The sequence below is a fragment of the Pseudoliparis swirei genome, chromosome 8, assembly GCF_029220125.1.
Source record: "Pseudoliparis swirei isolate HS2019 ecotype Mariana Trench chromosome 8, NWPU_hadal_v1, whole genome shotgun sequence".
Lineage (NCBI taxonomy): Eukaryota > Metazoa > Chordata > Actinopteri > Perciformes > Liparidae > Pseudoliparis > Pseudoliparis swirei.
Genome location: NC_079395.1, coordinates 8,686,859 through 8,705,609, shown reverse-complemented (window position 1 = coordinate 8,705,609; position 18,751 = coordinate 8,686,859). Strand labels below are relative to the sequence as shown.

Genomic DNA, 18,751 nt, shown 5'->3' with positions numbered 1-18,751 from the left:
ATGAAAGTGCTTTTTTCTGTAATTTTTTTAAATTTAAATGTATTTAAATGTCATTGTTAAAGTCACCGTCATTGTATTGGAGGCAAACACCTCTGAGACGGATATCGCAAACCCTTAGCCAATAAAACCGAAACGTTCTGCATGGCTGCATACCCCTAGAGGTGAGTGAGAATATGTCACTGTTTTTTTCCTCCATTTGGTTGAATCTCCCATTTATGGTGTAAAGGCGGCCATTGACAGCTGTGAGGTAGTTCAATAACATCACATTAAGCCATTTCATCATCATTCTTTATCACAGCTCAGAATTATATATATTTTTATATATAATATGGGGAAACCTAACATCGATCCCATCTCATCTCATCCGTCTCACTAATCATTCCATGTGTCACTCTCACCATCTCTCAGCGCCTTCACTGAGGCCACCACACTGTTTTCTCGCCAATCCACCCTGGAAGACCTGGACGGGATGCCAGAGTGCATTCCCAAAACCAGCGAGCGGGCCAGGCCCAAACTGCATAAGATGTACGGCTTGGACGTGTCCACTTCGTCAGTGGAAAGCTGCAGCAGCAGCTTCATGTCCAGGTGCCTGGTGTCTGCATCATCCATTTACACAACTGTCACTTCTCATTGTCACGGACATGAAGAAGATCCACCACGTCTCCTGACCTCTGTTTTATCAAAAGACTCCAAATGTGTATTACTTGAGTCAGTAGTCAATGATAAATATGATACTACGTGTGGTCATTTCAATATGTTTTCAAATAATATGAATCACTGCAACCATGCAAGGATCTTGAGTAGACAGTCGTCAATAAACACAAAAATAATAAACTCCAGTCGTGTGCGAGATTAGCTGTGAACGGATAGACAAAGAGCACACACAAGGCAGATACATAATATCTTGGCCGAGATGAAAGTGAATGACAATATAGTATTATAAAATAAAAATGTAATGCAATATATCTTGTATAGGTGATTCAAATACTGTTCACTTAAAATTCTTAGATTAGATTATAACTAAATTCTAGTTTATTAAATTGTTTGAATGTTCTCCTTTTATTTTCAGAAAAAAGAAGGTAGTGGACAGTTCTAAAGATAAAGGCTTTAATAAATATTGGTTCATCCATTATAATAATACATATCAGTACACCTGGCACCTGCTGAGGACGTGCAAATGAGCAGATCATTTTTAAATGTGTCCTGTGTAACTTAGGTGGCTGATTCTATTGTGTTATCTCCATGTGAAGGGATGGACTTGAGCGTCGATTAACACAATCCCTCCTGCTTTTGTCCCCCGCAGTGAAGCGACCCAGTGCGTCACGCTCTACTCCAGACAGGGCACCACCGACACCATAGATGAAGTGGAGGATGAGCAAGATCAGGGGGAAGACAAGCGGCGGCAGCAGCAGGGCCTCTGGGAATCCCAACAGCTAGACAAGAGTGAGGGGGCCGAGGGCGGTGGCTGGAGTGATGCCGAACCAAAGGAGGAGGTTGAGGACCAGGAGGGTGAGGAGGTGCCACAAGACCAGCTCAGAGAAGAGAAAGAAGAGACTCCCTGGGAATCCTCAGGCCCAGATGAGGGCCCCTCACTCAGGCTGGACGAGATAAAGTCTGCCCCTTCTTCCCATGAGAAAGACTTCACCCCTGTGAGTGAGAGTGGAGGAGAACAGCAGGACTTCATGCAGGAAGAGGGGCGAGGAGGGCTGCTCTACACTCCCGATACGGATGCTTCTAAAACTTATGACGCTGACGTGCCTCCCAGCTACAGCAAGGCCGTCAGCTTCGACCGCCTGGAAGTTAGCGATGACGAGAGTGACATGGACAGGAAGAGGCGCATGGTGATGACCTCTGACAGCCACTCTGACAGCCGGTCAGACATCATGTTGCCCTCTATAACCACTGAGCTGACCGCCAGCGAACTGCTGATCAACAAGTAAGTCCAAAAACTTCCACAACCTGTTCAGCATGAAGCCTCACAGGAATCACAACAACCGTTATGTGTCTCAGATCTTTTACTGCAGATTCATCGTGTTCATTTTAGAAACAGCATCTAGTTTGTCCTGTAAGTGTAAGGTATAAGTGTGTGTCTTCCACAGATATTGGTATTGACCTATACACTTTACATTGAATGCTTAATCCTGTCGAAACTGGAATCGAGAATTTTCAAATGATCCAAGCTCTACCAATCATGTATATACTGTATGTGTCGTTGCCTCCAGTTTCACTCCAGTAGCTATATTGTATTGTACTAAAATAAACTGCTGCACATCACAACATCAACGACAACAACAACAAAGATAACAGTAATATGAGCCAGAATTGTAGCTCCTCTGCGCTTAGACAATCTTGTGATTGAAGAGAAACTTGTGAAAACTGATTTTGAGACCTTGGCACAGATATGTCACCATCACCAGAGGAACAAGATGCATGTTGCCTCTTTTTGGAGTTTAGTATTTTTGTGTGTCTCTTTGTGGTCTTTTAAATCTCTCTGTTGTTGTTTGTTTCTCTTTAAGTGATATTTTACGGGTGCAGTCCAGGGGCACATTTAGTAATCCACCCATGATTGCAGGCATTTTTATGAATCACGAATAAACCGGATAAACCCAGATGTCCATGTTTCAGTAATCTTTTAGAACCGGACACCAAATCACCCATCTCTTTATGTCTGTTCAGGATGTTTTATGATGAGGAGATGGAGGGGTCCGATAAATTCTACCAGAAACAGCCACTGATCCTCCAGCTCTCCTTCGCCCTCTACAACATGTTGGTGGCCAACTCGGAGATGGTGTGCTTCCTCGTCATCATCGCCAACCACATGGTATCGGCCTCCTGCATCACGCTGGTCCTTCCAACCACCATCTTCCTCTGGGCCATGCTGTCAGTTCCCCGGCCCAGCAAGCGCTACTGGATGACTGCCATCGTCTACACTGAGGTACAGTCAGATACGGAGGGACATTGTGTATTGGCGTTGGTGAGAATATGTCGGATATCTCAGTTGAGCATAAAGCTTTGGTTCGGAGGACTGGACCACCTTGTTTGTGATGGCAGAAAGCTGAGACAAGCTCAGAGAGCTTTACTCGACCTACTTTTTGACAGTAACATCCAACATGTATGAGTACAAAGATTGATCTGTTTTATTGATGCATTGATTACAAATGTTAATGGCCAGGTCAAATAAGAAACAGACTATTGCATTGTCGTCCAAGAGTAAGTATTCACTTACTGAGTTTCTGTTATGTTTCATTGGACAACTCCCTGACAGCGTCACTGACACCCGCTTTGTTTCCCTCCAGGTCACCATCGTCATCAAGTACTTCTTCCAGTTTGGCTTCTTAGACCTAGACTATTACAACAGTGTTGAAAAGAGTAAACCATATTATCCTCACAACATCATTGGAGTGGAGAAGAAGGATAACTACTTCCACTGCGACCTGATCCAACTACTGACTCTCTTCTTCCACAGATCCATTCTGAAGGTTTCTGAAAACACTGAATATTTTGATAATTTTCACCTGAATATGTGCATCATAGTAAATGATAAAAAAAATTACATTATACATTTTTACAATTGTCAACAATTTCCATTAAACCCCAAAATAACAAAAAAACACGGAACCCTGTAGTTTATCTTTAGTCAATCACAAACACTCTGCTTTGCTACCATTAAGATTCACCAAAGCAAAAAATTTATTAATGGCTGAAATATAAAGATACACACACACATATAAATATATATATACATGTGTCTATATATATATGTATATGTATTTGTGTACATAGGATTAGCTTTTAGCAACACAAGCTGGTTGATATTGAATCTTAAATAAAAAGCCACTATTCTCTGCTGCATTGAGTCTTGCTCGAACATTTCTCTCCATCTGCTTCTTTCTTGTTTCCATCTTTCTCAGCAAATTAACGAAACCCTGCACCAAACCCTCAATTCATCTCGGCAGAAAATATGACACAGCCTTTACAAATCCCTGCCTTTTTTCCTCTACTTTTCGTTTGCAGTGTCACGGCCTTTGGGACGAGGACGACCCCAAAGAGAAGAGAGAGCCCTCTCATCAGAGCGAGTCGGAGGACGAGGGGAAAGACAAGGAGAGTGAGATGGGGTCTGAACACACCTCCTCAGTGAAGAGTGAGGGGAGAGGCTCCACTCACACCTCGAGATCCATAAACTTTGGGACCTCCATTGATTCAGGACATGTCCAGGTGCACTACCCGCAGCAGCAGACCTACCAGCGTCGCAAGAGCTCCAGCGGAGGCTCGCACATGTCTCACCGATCACTCCACACTTCTGTAAGGTCCAAGAGAGGTGAGGATCTTTGACTTTTGTTTATCTAGCAGTCAGCAGAACCGTGACTCTACTAAAAATAACAATCACAACAACAATCAATGGAAGAAACCCTCTGGGCTTGTGCCACAAAGAAACCTGTCTTGTGGTCTATAGTCTTTACCCTTGGATTAAGTTTGTGTGTTTATGGATCTTAAGCTTCATCAGGGACTCAACGCCTCGTCATGACTTATTCACAGCTCAAAATGTAAATTGTTTCAACAGGAAGTACGACTTCCCGCAACAGCAGCCACAAGGACGGCAGCGAGGCCGGCGTCGATCAGAAGACCCGCAAACAGATGATTGTGGAGAAGCTGAGGGAGCAGTTCCTCAGAGGAAAAGCTGCCATCACGAAGAGGTACAATGAAGCGCAGCTTTTCTTTTTGCTCCTCCCACGGCTGCTTACTGGCCAACAGTTCTCGCTGTAATTATACAAGAAACGTTGTAACTTTGAGTGCGGTGATGAGAATTGTGCTCAGCAAGTATTTTTGGACGAATAACGGAAAATCCCATCAGTCGGCAGCTAAAACCTTTCAAAGGTCCAAATTGAGACCTTTAATTACAGCATTCCCGTTAGACCCGTTGGTGTAATTTTGGTACGTGCTGCAACAGACGATCAAAACATGTTACTGTGCTAAATGTAATCTAAAGTGGGTTTCTGCGATATTTCGTGTGAAGCAGTAGTGAAACAAGTGCCCTTATTTTTTCTCTACATGTACTTTTTTAAAACCTTTTTTAAACCTGTCCTGGCCAAGAAGAGCTGCATTAACAATGCATTACAAACAACATCAGACGGAATATGCAATAGAATCATTATTAATGTAATTAAATAACCACAAATAGCATTTATAATATCATTTTTTGGTTGAAAGTGCCCCAGGCTGTTGTGAGCCAAAGAAAACTAAGAATAAACCAAAATCATAATTTTTTTAATATAAAAAGATTTGCACAACTCGCCCTTTATTTCTTCACAGGTTTTTGGAGCTGTACCTTCCCATGAGGAAGTTTTTCCACAACTTGATCCACCCGGAGTACAGCGCAGTCACAGACGTCTATGTGCTGATGTTCCTCGCTGACACAGTCGACTTCATCATCATCGTGTTTGGATTCTGGGCGTTTGGTGTAAGTTTTAGAATCAGGTTTAAACCCATACATAAAATCACTTCTGACAAAGTTAACATTTATTTTCCTTCCCTTCTAGAAACACTCGGCTGCAGACATCACATCGTCGCTGTCGGAGGATCAGGTACCGGGACCTTTCTTGGTCATGGTTCTGATCCAGTTTGGGACCATGATTGTGGACCGGGCTCTCTACCTCAGAAAGTCTGTCTCGGGCAAAGTTATCTTCCAGGTCCTCCTGGTCTTTGGCATCCACTTCTGGATGTTCTTTATCCTGCCAGGAGTCACAGACAAGTAAGAACTCCTGATTAAAGTTTCATATTTTCAGGTACTTTGGTGACAATATCCTTAGTTTCAAATATGGTTTAGTGTCTGTGGTGCATGCTTTTTATCTCCTTTTTTGTTTGTTCCTATGCTTGATTATGATTGTTTTACAGTTGAAAGGAATTTGTTCAGTCCTACTTTTCTTTGCAATCAAATTTTGTGTGCTGTCTATAAATAAAAAAAAGATCCAGACTACAATTTTACAAACTGTGTTGCTTCTCTTTCCCTCGTAGGCGGTTCCAGGAGAACAGAGTTGCTCAAATGTGGTATTCTGTCAAGTGCCTCTACTTCGGGCTGTCGGCTTATCAGATCCGCTGTGGTTATCCCACCCGCGTTTTGGGCAACTTCCTCACCAAAAGCCACAATTATGTCAACCTCTTCCTGTTCCAAGGGTGAGCAGATTGGTCCTGATGTTGCAAGAATGGAAGGGGAACAACAGGATTACACCTGGAGTGTTTTGTTTAAAAGATGTGTAAACAAGATTTATTTAGGATCTTTTGGGAAGGTTCTTTTATCAGTATTAAATTCTTTAATGTCACTTCAAGCTAAAATATTGAACATTTGCTGTTTACAGCTTCTCAAGTGTGAATATCTTGTATTTTTGTTGGTTAGTGAGGTAAAACAACCATGATGAATAACTAAGAAGTATCTGTTTGTAGTTTCCGCCTGGTGCCGTTCCTAACTGAGCTGCGAGCCGTGATGGACTGGGTTTGGACTGACACCTCGCTGTCTCTGTCCAGCTGGATCTGCGTGGAGGACATCTATGCTCACATCTTTATCCTCAAATGCTGGAGAGAGTCTGAAAAGGTGTTTATCATCAGGGCCTCAGTGCACTGAAAAATAGTGAATCGCTTTCAGAGCCTAAATAATGCTGACATTTATTTTTGTGTTCTTTTTTACATTTGAACATCACTTGAGCTGTCACTTTCTGCACTGAGCTATATATTAGTGAACAAGGATATGCTTATGTGGTGCCTAATATTCCCAAAAGTGTACTAAAATATGTTTATTCTACGACCTCATTCAAGTAAATAATGCACTCTTGCGGTCCTTCATTCCTGAATTCTTTATTTTTTCTCCATCTAATCCTGGTCCAATTATTTTAGAAAACATGGAGCCATTACCATTGCACCAGGTCTGCACAGCTGCATTGCCTTGTATCCAGGTCAAATAAAACCACTCACTGTCCTTCATTGCATCCATCTGCAGAGGTATCCCCAGCCGCGAGGCCAGAAGAAGAAGAAGGTGGTGAAGTACGGGATGGGAGGGATGATTATCGCGCTGCTGATCTGTATCGTCTGGTTCCCGCTGCTCTTCATGTCCCTTGTGAAGTCTGTAGCCGGAGCTGCCAACCCACCGTTGGACGTGTCGTTTGAAATCACCCTGGCTGGCTTTCAGGTGTGAACACAGTTTCTTTTATCGAATCGTTTGAGCCAAAAAACAGCTTTATCGTGCTTCACTGAGAAACTCTGCTCAGAGCTAAACGCTAACACCCTTCTCCAGTGAAATGAAATCCTGTGTCCTTTGAGATGTAGACATGAACAAGTCTGTGATTCATTCTTTGGAACATTTTTATTTTAATGGCTTGAACTGGCACTTTTTTTGATCAGATGTGAGAGAGAAGCCAGGGGATTGTTTGATTGTGTGTCTGTGAAACACAATTACTAAAAACAAACAACGTCCTCTTCTCACAGCCCATCTTCACCATGAGCGCTCAGCAAAAACAACTGCAGGGCGTGACAGATGATGAATATAAAACTCTTTTGAACAGTTATGACAGCGATGTAAGTATAACAAATACAAGATGTCAGATGTTGTCTGTGTTGTCTTCGAAGTCACTTTATTGAAAAATACATCTGGTCTCTGCTCTAGCGCAACACAGTTCTTTACGGGGAATAATTATCCGCCAGACATTTCAATTAAAAAATCTTCTCAATTGAGACGCTATAGCTCAGAATATTTGATTGTTTATTGATTATTGAGATAGTTGTCATTCGATTGTTCTGTCAGTAGTCTACTTTGTTCCTGAAGTTAACTAATTTATTCTGCTAAAGTAAATAAGTACAAATAAATATTTCTACAAATATAAAAATAAAGTTAACCTCTGAGAAACATGAAAGCCTAAACCAAACCGAATGTCAATCCGCCCGATTGTCGGTGGGATTTTTCTTTCTAAACCAAAGTGGGAGACCAACCAGCATCTCCCTGCATAGAGTCACACCGCTTTGTGGTTGGATAAGAATTCCCCACATTGCACATTTTAAATGTATGATTTTGTTCCGTGGTCAGGACGCCTTGCAGTGGCTGGAGGGCTACTTGCCGGAGGACCTGATCGTTGCAGATCTTAAAGGCAGCTCCAACTCTCTGTGGACTATTAGTCCGCCCAGCAGAGTCAACCTGATAGAGATGTTGGGGACTGATGAGGAATTCCCCATCACTGTGTCCTGGTCCGTGCAAAGGTACACCTCCCCCACGTTGTATTCACTTGGTCGGCTTGTATCTTCACTATGTGACAAGAAAGTGGATGAATTATGATTTACAGTTAGAGATAATCCCAAAGTACAATAAAAAAGGGCAAACATTTCTTTACTCTCATTATTCTGTGACACTTTTAGAAGTAGTCAGTTAACTTTTAGTACCAGGGTATGCCGAACATTTGGTAGGTGGGATTACAAGATATTTTAAAATCCAGTAGAAAAAATTCGCCAGGATTAGATTTTCTGGCACGAGCGGATGTTGTGAAGATGTCCTGCAGGAATTTTTTTATACCGATCTACTTTTACAGACTGTTGTCGGGCCAAATCAATCAATCAATCATATGCATACAAAAACTGCTGCTGACCGTGATTCATTGATCAGACCCAAACTTTAATAAGAATTCAGAGGGCATTTTTAAGAGAGCCAATCAGCAAGTGTTTTAGCCAGGGAGCTGAGGAGCTTTGCCGTTACACATACTTGAAATAACATGCAAGAGCATTGTTGAAAGCATTTTAACTTACCAGCATGGTACGGCAGCTTGAGTGCAGAGAGCTAAAACAATCTCACAGAGACACCTTTGTGTTGCTGTACACGGGAAGACTGCAGATAGCTCACATCCACTAGTCTCGAGTCCTGGGCTGCTTCCGTCAATTAAGAGCTAGCTGAACATTCATCAAAAAGGGTTTTATTCTATTTTGTTGTTGTTTTATTTTATTTTATTAGAGGCACTAAACACAGAATTACAGCACCAGGAAACACTGTTTTATTATTCATATAAGATTTTTTTCCTCAACCTGCCCATTTGCACTATTGTATATTATATATACTGTATCTTTTAATATTTGAATGGTATGGTGTGTTATGTGTCTTGTATGCTGCTTTCTATGTAATTTTGGGCTATACAAAATGAACTGAATTTAATTGAACTCTATCTTATTTACAGTAATCTAAATAATGAATTCATATTTTTGAATCGAAAATGTACGCTTACAAGCAGCTGCAGTTTCATGAGATGATATCTCCTTCAAATGAATTACACGTATTGTTGTGTTTCTCTCGTTGTCTCAGAAACCTCACTTTAGGTGCCAAGGCTGAAATCGCGTCAGGAAAACGGGTGACAAATTTAGACCCTATTACAAAGAAGGCGCTCGCAGCGCTCCTGACTGGGAATGGGACCCAACCACCTGTGTGAGTTCATCACCGGCTCACTCTCTTCTTTGCACTTTTTCACTATGATATTATAATCAGGAGATTCATACTTGTGTCTGTCAGTCACAGACAAGATTATTTCTTTATTTTCTTGTTTTCATGTAATAAAGTGTGTTTTGTTGCCTCTCTTCCTCTGCAGGTTGCTTCACGATATCTTTCCTTGTTTTATCCGAGCCCCCAGTGACTCAGTTGCCAAGTCTGTTGATCATCTTTATAAAGGTGAACATCACCATTTTTATTCATGTATAGATCGGACTTTTTTGCACTTGATTCGATAACAGAAAAGGGATTTTAAGAGCTTTAATGTAAAGGGAAAATGTCACTTTTCCATCAATTGAAGTGCTGAATCATCTTTGTACATTTATTTAATGCCACTACGTTTAGAGTAGCAGTATTTAAAAAATGCCCAGTCTTATACGAGAATTAATGTCTCTAAAGAAAAACCTTTTCCACAATAATGATCTTAAAATTCGATACACGGCTACTTTGAAAAGAATATGGATAAATAAAGATACATAATGCTTGTTAATAAAGGAGAAATATGACATTACTGATATATTTAAATGTTCCATTTCTCAGAAGTTGTTATTTTTTTCTCTCCACTTTTTGTTATGTGTTTTCAAACTAACAAAACATTATTTGCATTTTTAGAAATTCAGATTAAATAACTTGATTGTATTTCTCATCTTTGTAGATAAAATGATGTTGACCATAACCTTGGCCTTGGAGAGAGCTTCACAGATCAAGGAACGGGTCGAGGAATGGTGGATTGTCAAACAGACAACGGAGGGCCCGTTAAAAAATAAGGAAAACATAACTGGCCTGGAGCTCTACGTATTTAGTGACAAAGTCAGCCCGCCCAGTTTGGGATTTCTGGCGGGATATGGGTATGTGGTGGAATGTGGTGATATGTGGTGGAATGTGGTGATATGTGGTGATATATGGTGGAATGTGGTGATATGTGGTGGAATGTGGTGATATGTGGTGATATATGGTGGAATGTGTTGATATGTGGTGGAATGTGGTGATATGTGGTGGGATATGTGGTGGGATGTGGTGGGATGTGGTCATATGTGGTGGGATGTGGTGGAATGTGGTCATATGTGGTGATATGTGGTGGAATGTGGTCATATGTGGTGATATGTGGTGGGATGTGGTGGAATGTGGTGGAATGTGGTCATATGTGGTGGGATGTGGTGGAATGTGGTCATATGTGGTGGGATGTGGTGGAATGTGGTCATATGTGGTGATATGTGGTGGGATGTGGTGATATGTGGTGATATGTGGTGGGATGTGGTCATATGTGGTGGGATGTGGTCATATGTGGTGGGATGTGGTGATATGTGGTGATATGTGGTGGAATGTGGTGAATGTGGTCATATGTGGTGATAGAGAGAAAGGTTTGTCCTGCTTTGCCGCCTCTGTGAAATGTCTGCGTTTACATTCGAGAAACATTCAACATGTTAGACATTATCCAAAGCTCTACACACAGTGAGCATGTCAGGGTCTGGTTTTTATTCATCTTATTCGCATGGCGATTTAAACTTGTTATTAGAAACAGAAGAAAACAGTGATTCAAAACCACAAGTTGGGAAAGTAGCTATAGATGCACCGATTGCAATTTTATTTGCTGATTTTTTCTTTTTTCAAAGTCTGACCTGCATATTCCTTTTTTCCGATTTTCCGAGAATTCGAATTGACTGCACAAGCATTTCTGTCACTTTTCTCAACATGATGTGTGTGTCTGTGTGTGTGGTTGTGCCACTCTATGAACCCACATAAAACCAACTGTATACACTTGACTAAATGAACTGGGAGCAGACGAGGCACTACAAATGCATAATAAAAGGGTTAGATTCACAAAATATCATCATGTTATGTGGCGGGGCCGTGATACAGAAGAGCACTTTGTCTTATTCCCATTCTCTACTCCCTCTCTAGGATCATGGGCCTGTATGCCTCTGTGGTTCTGGTTATAGGAAAGTTTGTGCGCGAGTTTTTCAGCGGCATCTCCCACACCATCATGTTCGAGGAGCTGCCCAACGTGGACCGCATCCACAAGCTGTGCACAGACATCTTCCTGGTCCGAGAGACGGGCGAGCTGGACCTGGAAGAGGACATGTATGCCAAACTCATCTTCCTCTATCGCTCTCCAGAGACTATGATCAAGTGGACCAGAGAAAAAACTCAGTAAGCACGTCCAGGAGACGTAGGCTAAAGAAGGTCGGAGCTCATTCGGAAAGTGATCGCCCGGGTGGTGCGAGCAGCTATTTCAGCCGTTTCATCTGCTGAAGGAGCACAAAGTCCGCCGAGGACCGACTCTGTCCCGTTCCACAGAGCTCTGATGGCAGCGATACAGCACTAGCGCCACACTTGAGCTATGAACTGACATTTTATACTATTAACTGATGAAAAACAACTATTGCAGTCATATTATGAACAATTGAGGACAGATTTGCCGGTGCTGTATTTATCTTGCGAAACCTGGCTCAGTTTGGCCTCCAGTGGATAAAACAAGCAACTGGCGTCCAGTTGGAGACGGAGAAATCTTTATGGACAATTCTCTTAAGTTATTTAAAGTGGTATCTAACATAAAGGTATGTTTGTAAACACAAATGCCCAGAACCCTCATCGCTCTTCATGCCTGTCTGTAACATTTTCAAAGTCGCATGGCAGGCGGAGAGAAACTGGCTGCAACATTTATCTTTAAGGGCTTCCCATCAACACATAAGTGCACAATAAAGACCACGTGAGCACAATCGCATATTGTCTCCCAACTGGAACACTTGGACTGTGCGACTGTGTGACATCGTGCTCTCACTCCTCACAAGTTGTTGAAGAATGTGGACCGAGAGAAAACGCTGGTTCTGACCAAGAAACTTGAACATAAAGACCACTTCTTCTTTTTTTTTGTAAAGGTCAGAGGTCATATGGGAGCCTCCTGTGAATCACAACGCAGAATACATTATCAGACAATCTTTACTTGCCTAATTTTGTTTTGTATGAGGAGAACTGTTATCGACTACATGCATATCTTTCTCAGGAAGAGCTCTTTTCACAGATATATTTATTGTATGAGTTGTATGTTACAATATGTAGGCTTTGATGGATCTAAAAGAATATCAGATCGTAGAAAAGATGAGAACTATTTAAATGGCATGCATTTTATTGTGAATATTGTTTATAGGGACTGACACTGAGTATGTTTACTGCACAAACAAATGATTTAAGGCTGAATTGAGTCAATTTAACTCTGTGGACTGTTTTCCTCGTAGAGTAATTTCCAATGATCCATGTTCGGAGTCATCTACAGGTTGGCAAGAGTCGAGACCAGCAGAGGTCTGGTTTTGAATCATGGTAACATGCATTAGGTGGTAGATTCTTGCACATCACTTGAGAACCTTCTTGCTGTTTTTAACATTCATCCTCATGAACACTGTGGCACGTTGTGTGCATTCAGTCGTCAAAGAAGAAACAAGCAGACACAAAAACAGATTCCTCACACGAAGGGCTGAAACACGAAGCCCTTTGGTCCGAGCTATGCATTAGAGGACATTGTAGCATGATAGAAAAACTTCATTATTGCCATGACTAATTTCAATTACATGTACATACAAGTTTAAGGGGGACAGGTCACGGTGGAATGAAATGTGAAATTGTACCTGTATGTTTAACGCGATGTGGTATGATGGAGGTCCAGAGATTTGCAAATAAAACATCTGGAAAGGTTGTTGAGTTTTGTATTCATCTGTTTTCTTGTGGGGAAGGGTTTGTACCCTCTCAATCAACTGAGCCCTCCACCTAATGGAAAACTAAATGTAAGTATAAGTCATGTGGTTTAAGAGTGTGTGGAATGAATCGCATTGTATACATTTTGAGATTTTTTAAATTATTGACCATATTTTTGCTCCATCTGTGAGTTCCCATACTTTTCAAATGCATTGCCCAATCTAAAGAAGTCTCCAAAAACACTGTACACGTCTCTTTAAGCGACACTTGCACTGACACATTTTTATTTTCACCAGACAGCATTTATGTACACTCAAGTCTGATTTTGAACTTGCTGATGCACAGATGTCACACGGATGAGAGGGCATCACAAAAGTAGCGTGTGTGTGTGTGTGTGCATTAACAGGGAGAGCGCATCAAAGACAAATCATCGGTCTACAAAGTCATTACATGTCTGTCAGAGACCATCTGAGGTCATCTGCAGCCACTGTTTGTTAAAAAGCAGAGACCATTAAATGCCACGATGGAAATGTTTATTGATGCATGTTCAAAGTTGGGAGATATGTTTTTGAAGAATATAGCAGAGGGCAACGACAGCAAAAATAAAAAATGTAAACAGTCCCTTCATCCCTTTTTAGTTATATGGTATCAGATTAATTTTAATTGGCATGTACATTATTTTGTCCTTAATAGTGAGCAATAAGCTAAATCACAATTACACAAAAGTACTGAAAGCATCACATTTTCGTCCATTAAATTCAAGGATTGTAGTGTGGAAGTTGGAAATAAAGACACAGCCTTGAATATGTGGAAGAGAACACACACCTCAACCGTGTGAAATGGCCGACAAGCTGCGCCATCAGGAACTGTAGTTATTTAAAGTGTCTTCAATAACTTGAATAAACACTAATGCTGAAGTGTCAATCATGTTTTTAGCCATATTATTCACAAATCTTTGATTTACCATTACATTATTGCAAACATGCATTAATAAAACCAATTGCATATTGTTCCAGTAACATTTTCAACAGGCTACGGCCATGAATACTGAATAATTTAACTGTACAAATAAACACCTTTACACTGATCAACTCAAGAGCATTTCTGAATTTAATATACCTATAGTAATCTGAAGACTCAAACAATAAGAGCAAAATGTACAGCTTCACAGAGACGGGAAATAATTGAACATTTACATACAACAGGCGCTCATACATTATAGGACATGGAACACCGAGGGTCCACCTCAAAGAAACCAATATTAAAAGCTGCTTATACTTTGGTCGACTCTTCTGCAGCACCAATTTAAATACATTTTTTTTTTGTATTTGCTTTTTTCTTGCACAATAAAGATTTAACTGCCACACATCTTGGCCTCAGAGGTGAAAGGATTTGTCAAGGTTTTTAACTCATACACAGGGGGTGTTGTGGAGGCGCAGAAGATGGGTAGAGTAGGCCCTCTGGAGGCTGAAGGCTAACACAGCCCGCCCTCATAATCATCCCCATCCTCAGCTGGCGCACCACCAGCACCGCCTTGTGGAGCAGCAGCAGCCTTCTTCTTCTTTGCTCCTCCTCCAGGTACCCTCAAGGAAAGGGCCAGTTTAGCATACTGTAAAACACCAGGGAATAAAGCCATCAGATTTTAAAGATTTAAAAAATAAATAAAAATCTCGGTAAGCTTCTTACTATATTTGCCATACTGCAACAGCTATAACAGTTTTGGTTATTGCATATGAAGCATGTATGCATTTCTGTTTGAGCTTTTAACAGTGGTTTAAAAAAAGCCAAGGCTCTACAGGAAAATGGTGATGTTGTAATGTTGCACACGAGTCCAGTTAAGCAACATTTGAATACAAAATGTGATGATTTCATCATCGAACCACATGCAAAACGTCCTCGTGAAGCAAATTAGATTAGTTTTGAGTGTTAAACCTGATTTGTTGAAGTGGGATTGTAAGAGGTACTTATTCTAGTCACTGTATTATCGACAGCAGTTTGCTGTCAATACTCCCCTATATCTCTATCTCATATATGTGTGTGTGTGTGTGTGTGTGTGTGTCAACAGTACTCACGTCATTGTCCATGTACTTCAGTAAAGGTGAGCTGCACACACGGTGGACCTGGTCCTCGTCCTGCTCGTCGTAGCCCTGCAGTAGCGTTTCCATGGCAATGGAATCTTCGCTTCCACTGTACCCAGGCAGGCTAGTGAGACCAAGCAGCAGTTCATGTAATGATCCTCAGTTTGTTACACCGTAAACGTGATGTAATGACAAAGGTAAACTAACTCCCAAGAGAGCCTTCGGATTAACAATTGACTGCGAAGGTTTCCTGTTTGACTCCAGGAAACCTGCTCAGTCAGCTGGTGGAGTTGTAATGCCTTGCACAAGGAAACTGTGTCTTCTTGTAGTTCCAGCAGGCCACAGATTACAGACAGAATGTGATTTAAAATCATAATAAATCAAACCTGTAACTTTCTCTGACACATTTATCAGCTGCTACGTAGTCCCCTCTGTGAAGATGAACCAGTACTTGAGCAGTTGTTTTCTAAAGAATGAAAAGCATAGACCAACATGTATGATTAATATGAACTGAATACATATCTGTATTTAATTTGGTCGGACCTTCAGTCTGCAGCTCAATTTTTTCATTTACATAATATTAATCATACCCGTATAAGGAATTTATCCTACGAACAACTACAACCACAAAAGTCCATACGCATTCAAAAACTCATACAAGTGTGATACTGTACAACATATGTGCAATATGTTTATACTGAAACAACAGTAGTGTGTTTACACTGCTGTGGTTTATTGATAATCTGAGAGGTTGCAGGTCCATTTATATACCCGGCAGGGACACCACAACATTGAGTATTAATAGAAATGTATTTCTAGCAGACTGTGGTCATATACTATGATTAATTAAAGGTGCATAGATCATTTAAAGACATCAAATCAACAATTCACCTTGAAGCACATGGGGAAGTTCTCAATCTCTTTGTACATGTTCTTCTCTTTCTGCAGAGCGACTGTTGCTTCATCCAACCTGGTGAGAAAGAAGAGAACACAGTAGAGATGATGAAAAGCAGGTCCTGCAGTTTAACTTTATTTAAAAGACACGGGTAAAATGTTTGGGGCTGTTGTTTCTATTTGACACATTAGAAAATATTTGAAACAGCTTTATCCCCTTTTTATATATGAGAGAGATCCAAATGAGGTTTATGAATATAAGTTATCTTTCAACTTGCTCCATAGCTTTCTACATCAGCTGAAACCAGACAGCTACAACTGAACCCGTGTTTTATCAACAAGAAACAAAAACACCATCTACAGTAGAAGGTATGTCCCCTCCCCTTATCTTCGTTTTCTTTACTTTCTTAACCGGACCAGGAGTCTGGAGGCTTTTCCCAGCAGTTCAACTGCCTGACGCAGGCGGTCCTCATTCTGAAGAGAGAAAACATGGATATTTATAAGCGGAAATCATTTAAATCACAATCGGTATCAATTCAATGATGCTATCAGTTTTTTTATCGAAGGCTCAACTTTACCTCAAACACGCCAGCTGCCTTCTGATACAGGTCCACAGCTTTCTCTAGGTTTATAGGCTCTATCAGTCTGGTGAATAATACAATAAATAGTTTTTAGATGAAAGGAAAGTCTCAATATTTGATTATAATAACATCATAATAATAATAACTAAAAAGTTCAGTGTCACATAATAATAAGACTGAAAGTGAACAATTGAGGAATTAAGGTCAGGTCAACAAAACAACTTTCTTTGGTGTCGAAAATACGGTGATATGTTTACTTTCCAGCCCGGTCCAGAGCCATGGCAGCAGTGTCAGGAGTCCCATTCTCCATGTACATCATACAGGCTTTCTCTATGTACTGGATAGCCTCTGGCATCTTCTTTTGTTCCTGTAGCAATGCAAAAACAATCGAATTATAATTCTGCTACCTACATATACCTGTTATTAAGGTCAATGTTAGATCTGCACTCACCTTCAGCATCATACCTGCCTGTTCAATAGCCCTGAATGAAGTAAGAGAGTTTGAATAAATCAAGTGTTTTTGTATGTTTCCTGCTGACTTATAGCATGGTGCAACACAATACACTTACTTTGCAGCATGGAACAGCCTGTGGGACAAGTTAAGGAAGCAACAAACACAGATAGAAAACAAACAGCATAGTGTCATGTAACTGTGGACCGAGGACAGAAAGAATACGTCTTGTTTTCCGTGTGATATTCAGCCTCCTTCAGGTAAGCATCCTTTGCTTGGTCATACTGCTTCGCATTCTTGAAGCACACAGCTAAAATAAAAAAGGACACGATAAATATGTGGGGGATATTTTTTAAACGAGGACTTCATGTTAAGGAATTATACGGACATTTAAATTACCTGCTTTGGCGTATTCTGACGCAGCACTGTCAAAATCCGGCTTCCACTTGGTCAGACCTGTCTTTAAGCTATAAACACATGAGGATGGTCACATTATAAACAGCTGAAGCAACGCAGAAACAGCTGCAATATCTGTGTCATATAAATTACCGAAAAAGACAAGATTGTGGCTCATTTGATGTTTATTAAATCCACCTGTAGTGAAGTGACGATGCACAAATACTGTCCATCTATGTCGCACAACCCCCGGTGAAAACACCACAGTGGCCTTTGCGTTACAGCGGGCGAACATCAACAGTAAAGCAAACTGACGTTTCCTGGTAAGGAAAGATACGACATTATGTATCGGAACTCACCATTTTTCAGCTTTCGCTATGTGCTCATGAGCTTCGTTGATCTTCTGAGCAGCCATACTGTTAGTTAACTCGATGAGGTACAATGTGTTATCGATATTAGCAATGGACGTTGCTTCGTCGATGATGTTTGGATTACCAAAATACTCCTCTTCGGGCGCAACGTCATCCAATGTTGCAGGCTACGGGTGCCGCCGAGTACAAAAGACACCAGTAACGCGACACTGACTGCGCGTGTGATTGGTGCTATTGGGGGTATATCTAACTATTTATATACCTAATATATATATATATATATATCATGACATTAAACTGTCAACATTTTATTTTTATTTTTTGTTTCCTGACACATTTCTGCATTTCATTTGTGCGTTTGTTTGTTTGACAATAATGTTCGTTTTTAGTTTGCTTATTGAAGTCACATGGGGTATATCTGACAAACCTGATAGACATATATACGTATGTATGTATGTACTATGTATGTATGTATGTGTGTATGTATGTATGTATGTATGTTCATGCATTTGCAACAGTTACAGAGTTGGCAGTGCAGGTTTACAATACAATATATACGAAATACTGCTCTCAATATTGTTAATTTTTCATCATCTGCTATCCAGCTGTATATGAAGTCGTTTAAAATTAGCTCCATCTATACAAGCTCCAACATTAATGTATTAATGCACATTAATTAATCACTAATTATAACCCAGTATAATATATATTATTCTGAAATGGGACATTCTGTACAATGAGTACTTTTTCTTTTGGTACACTAAGTATATTTTTATGCAAGAGAG

The 18,751-nt window shown here is 40.6% G+C and overlaps 2 protein-coding genes across 6 annotated transcripts in view; one reads left to right on the top strand and one right to left on the bottom strand.

Annotated features, from left to right (window-relative positions):
• LOC130197732 (piezo-type mechanosensitive ion channel component 2) overlaps nucleotides 1–13,196 on the top strand; it is a 73,614-nt gene extending 60,418 nt beyond the window's left edge. For 4 of the 5 annotated variants that reach the window (XM_056420585.1, XM_056420586.1, XM_056420588.1 and 1 more), the window contains 17 exons: nucleotides 409–585; nucleotides 1,304–1,936; nucleotides 2,677–2,935; nucleotides 3,297–3,479; nucleotides 4,015–4,318; nucleotides 4,562–4,694; nucleotides 5,311–5,458; nucleotides 5,538–5,749; nucleotides 6,013–6,171; nucleotides 6,439–6,586; nucleotides 6,989–7,177; nucleotides 7,474–7,563; nucleotides 8,069–8,238; nucleotides 9,326–9,445; nucleotides 9,606–9,685; nucleotides 10,161–10,353; nucleotides 11,408–13,196. In XM_056420585.1, coding sequence (XP_056276560.1) covers nucleotides 409–585; nucleotides 1,304–1,936; nucleotides 2,677–2,935; nucleotides 3,297–3,479; nucleotides 4,015–4,318; nucleotides 4,562–4,694; nucleotides 5,311–5,458; nucleotides 5,538–5,749; nucleotides 6,013–6,171; nucleotides 6,439–6,586; nucleotides 6,989–7,177; nucleotides 7,474–7,563; nucleotides 8,069–8,238; nucleotides 9,326–9,445; nucleotides 9,606–9,685; nucleotides 10,161–10,353; nucleotides 11,408–11,660 — 3,451 coding nt within the window. In that variant the 3' untranslated portion in view covers nucleotides 11,661–13,196. The remainder of the gene's footprint in view (nucleotides 1–408; nucleotides 586–1,303; nucleotides 1,937–2,676; nucleotides 2,936–3,296; nucleotides 3,480–4,014; nucleotides 4,319–4,561; nucleotides 4,695–5,310; nucleotides 5,459–5,537; nucleotides 5,750–6,012; nucleotides 6,172–6,438; nucleotides 6,587–6,988; nucleotides 7,178–7,473; nucleotides 7,564–8,068; nucleotides 8,239–9,325; nucleotides 9,446–9,605; nucleotides 9,686–10,160; nucleotides 10,354–11,407) is intronic. The other variant, XM_056420587.1, reaches the window with a different exon arrangement.
• A 250-nt stretch (nucleotides 13,197–13,446) lies between these two features.
• On the bottom strand, nucleotides 13,447–18,113 carry napgb (N-ethylmaleimide-sensitive factor attachment protein, gamma b). The gene is made up of 12 exons (XM_056420589.1): nucleotides 17,955–18,113; nucleotides 17,599–17,666; nucleotides 17,425–17,509; nucleotides 17,318–17,335; nucleotides 17,200–17,230; nucleotides 17,006–17,115; nucleotides 16,746–16,812; nucleotides 16,571–16,641; nucleotides 16,165–16,243; nucleotides 15,660–15,739; nucleotides 15,268–15,397; nucleotides 13,447–14,804 (listed from the first exon to the last, which is right to left on the bottom strand). Exons 1-12 carry the CDS (start codon nucleotides 18,008–18,010, stop codon nucleotides 14,670–14,672), a joined length of 930 nt encoding a protein of 309 aa, XP_056276564.1. The 5' UTR covers nucleotides 18,011–18,113; the 3' UTR covers nucleotides 13,447–14,669.
• Between the last annotated feature and the right edge of the window lie 638 nt (nucleotides 18,114–18,751).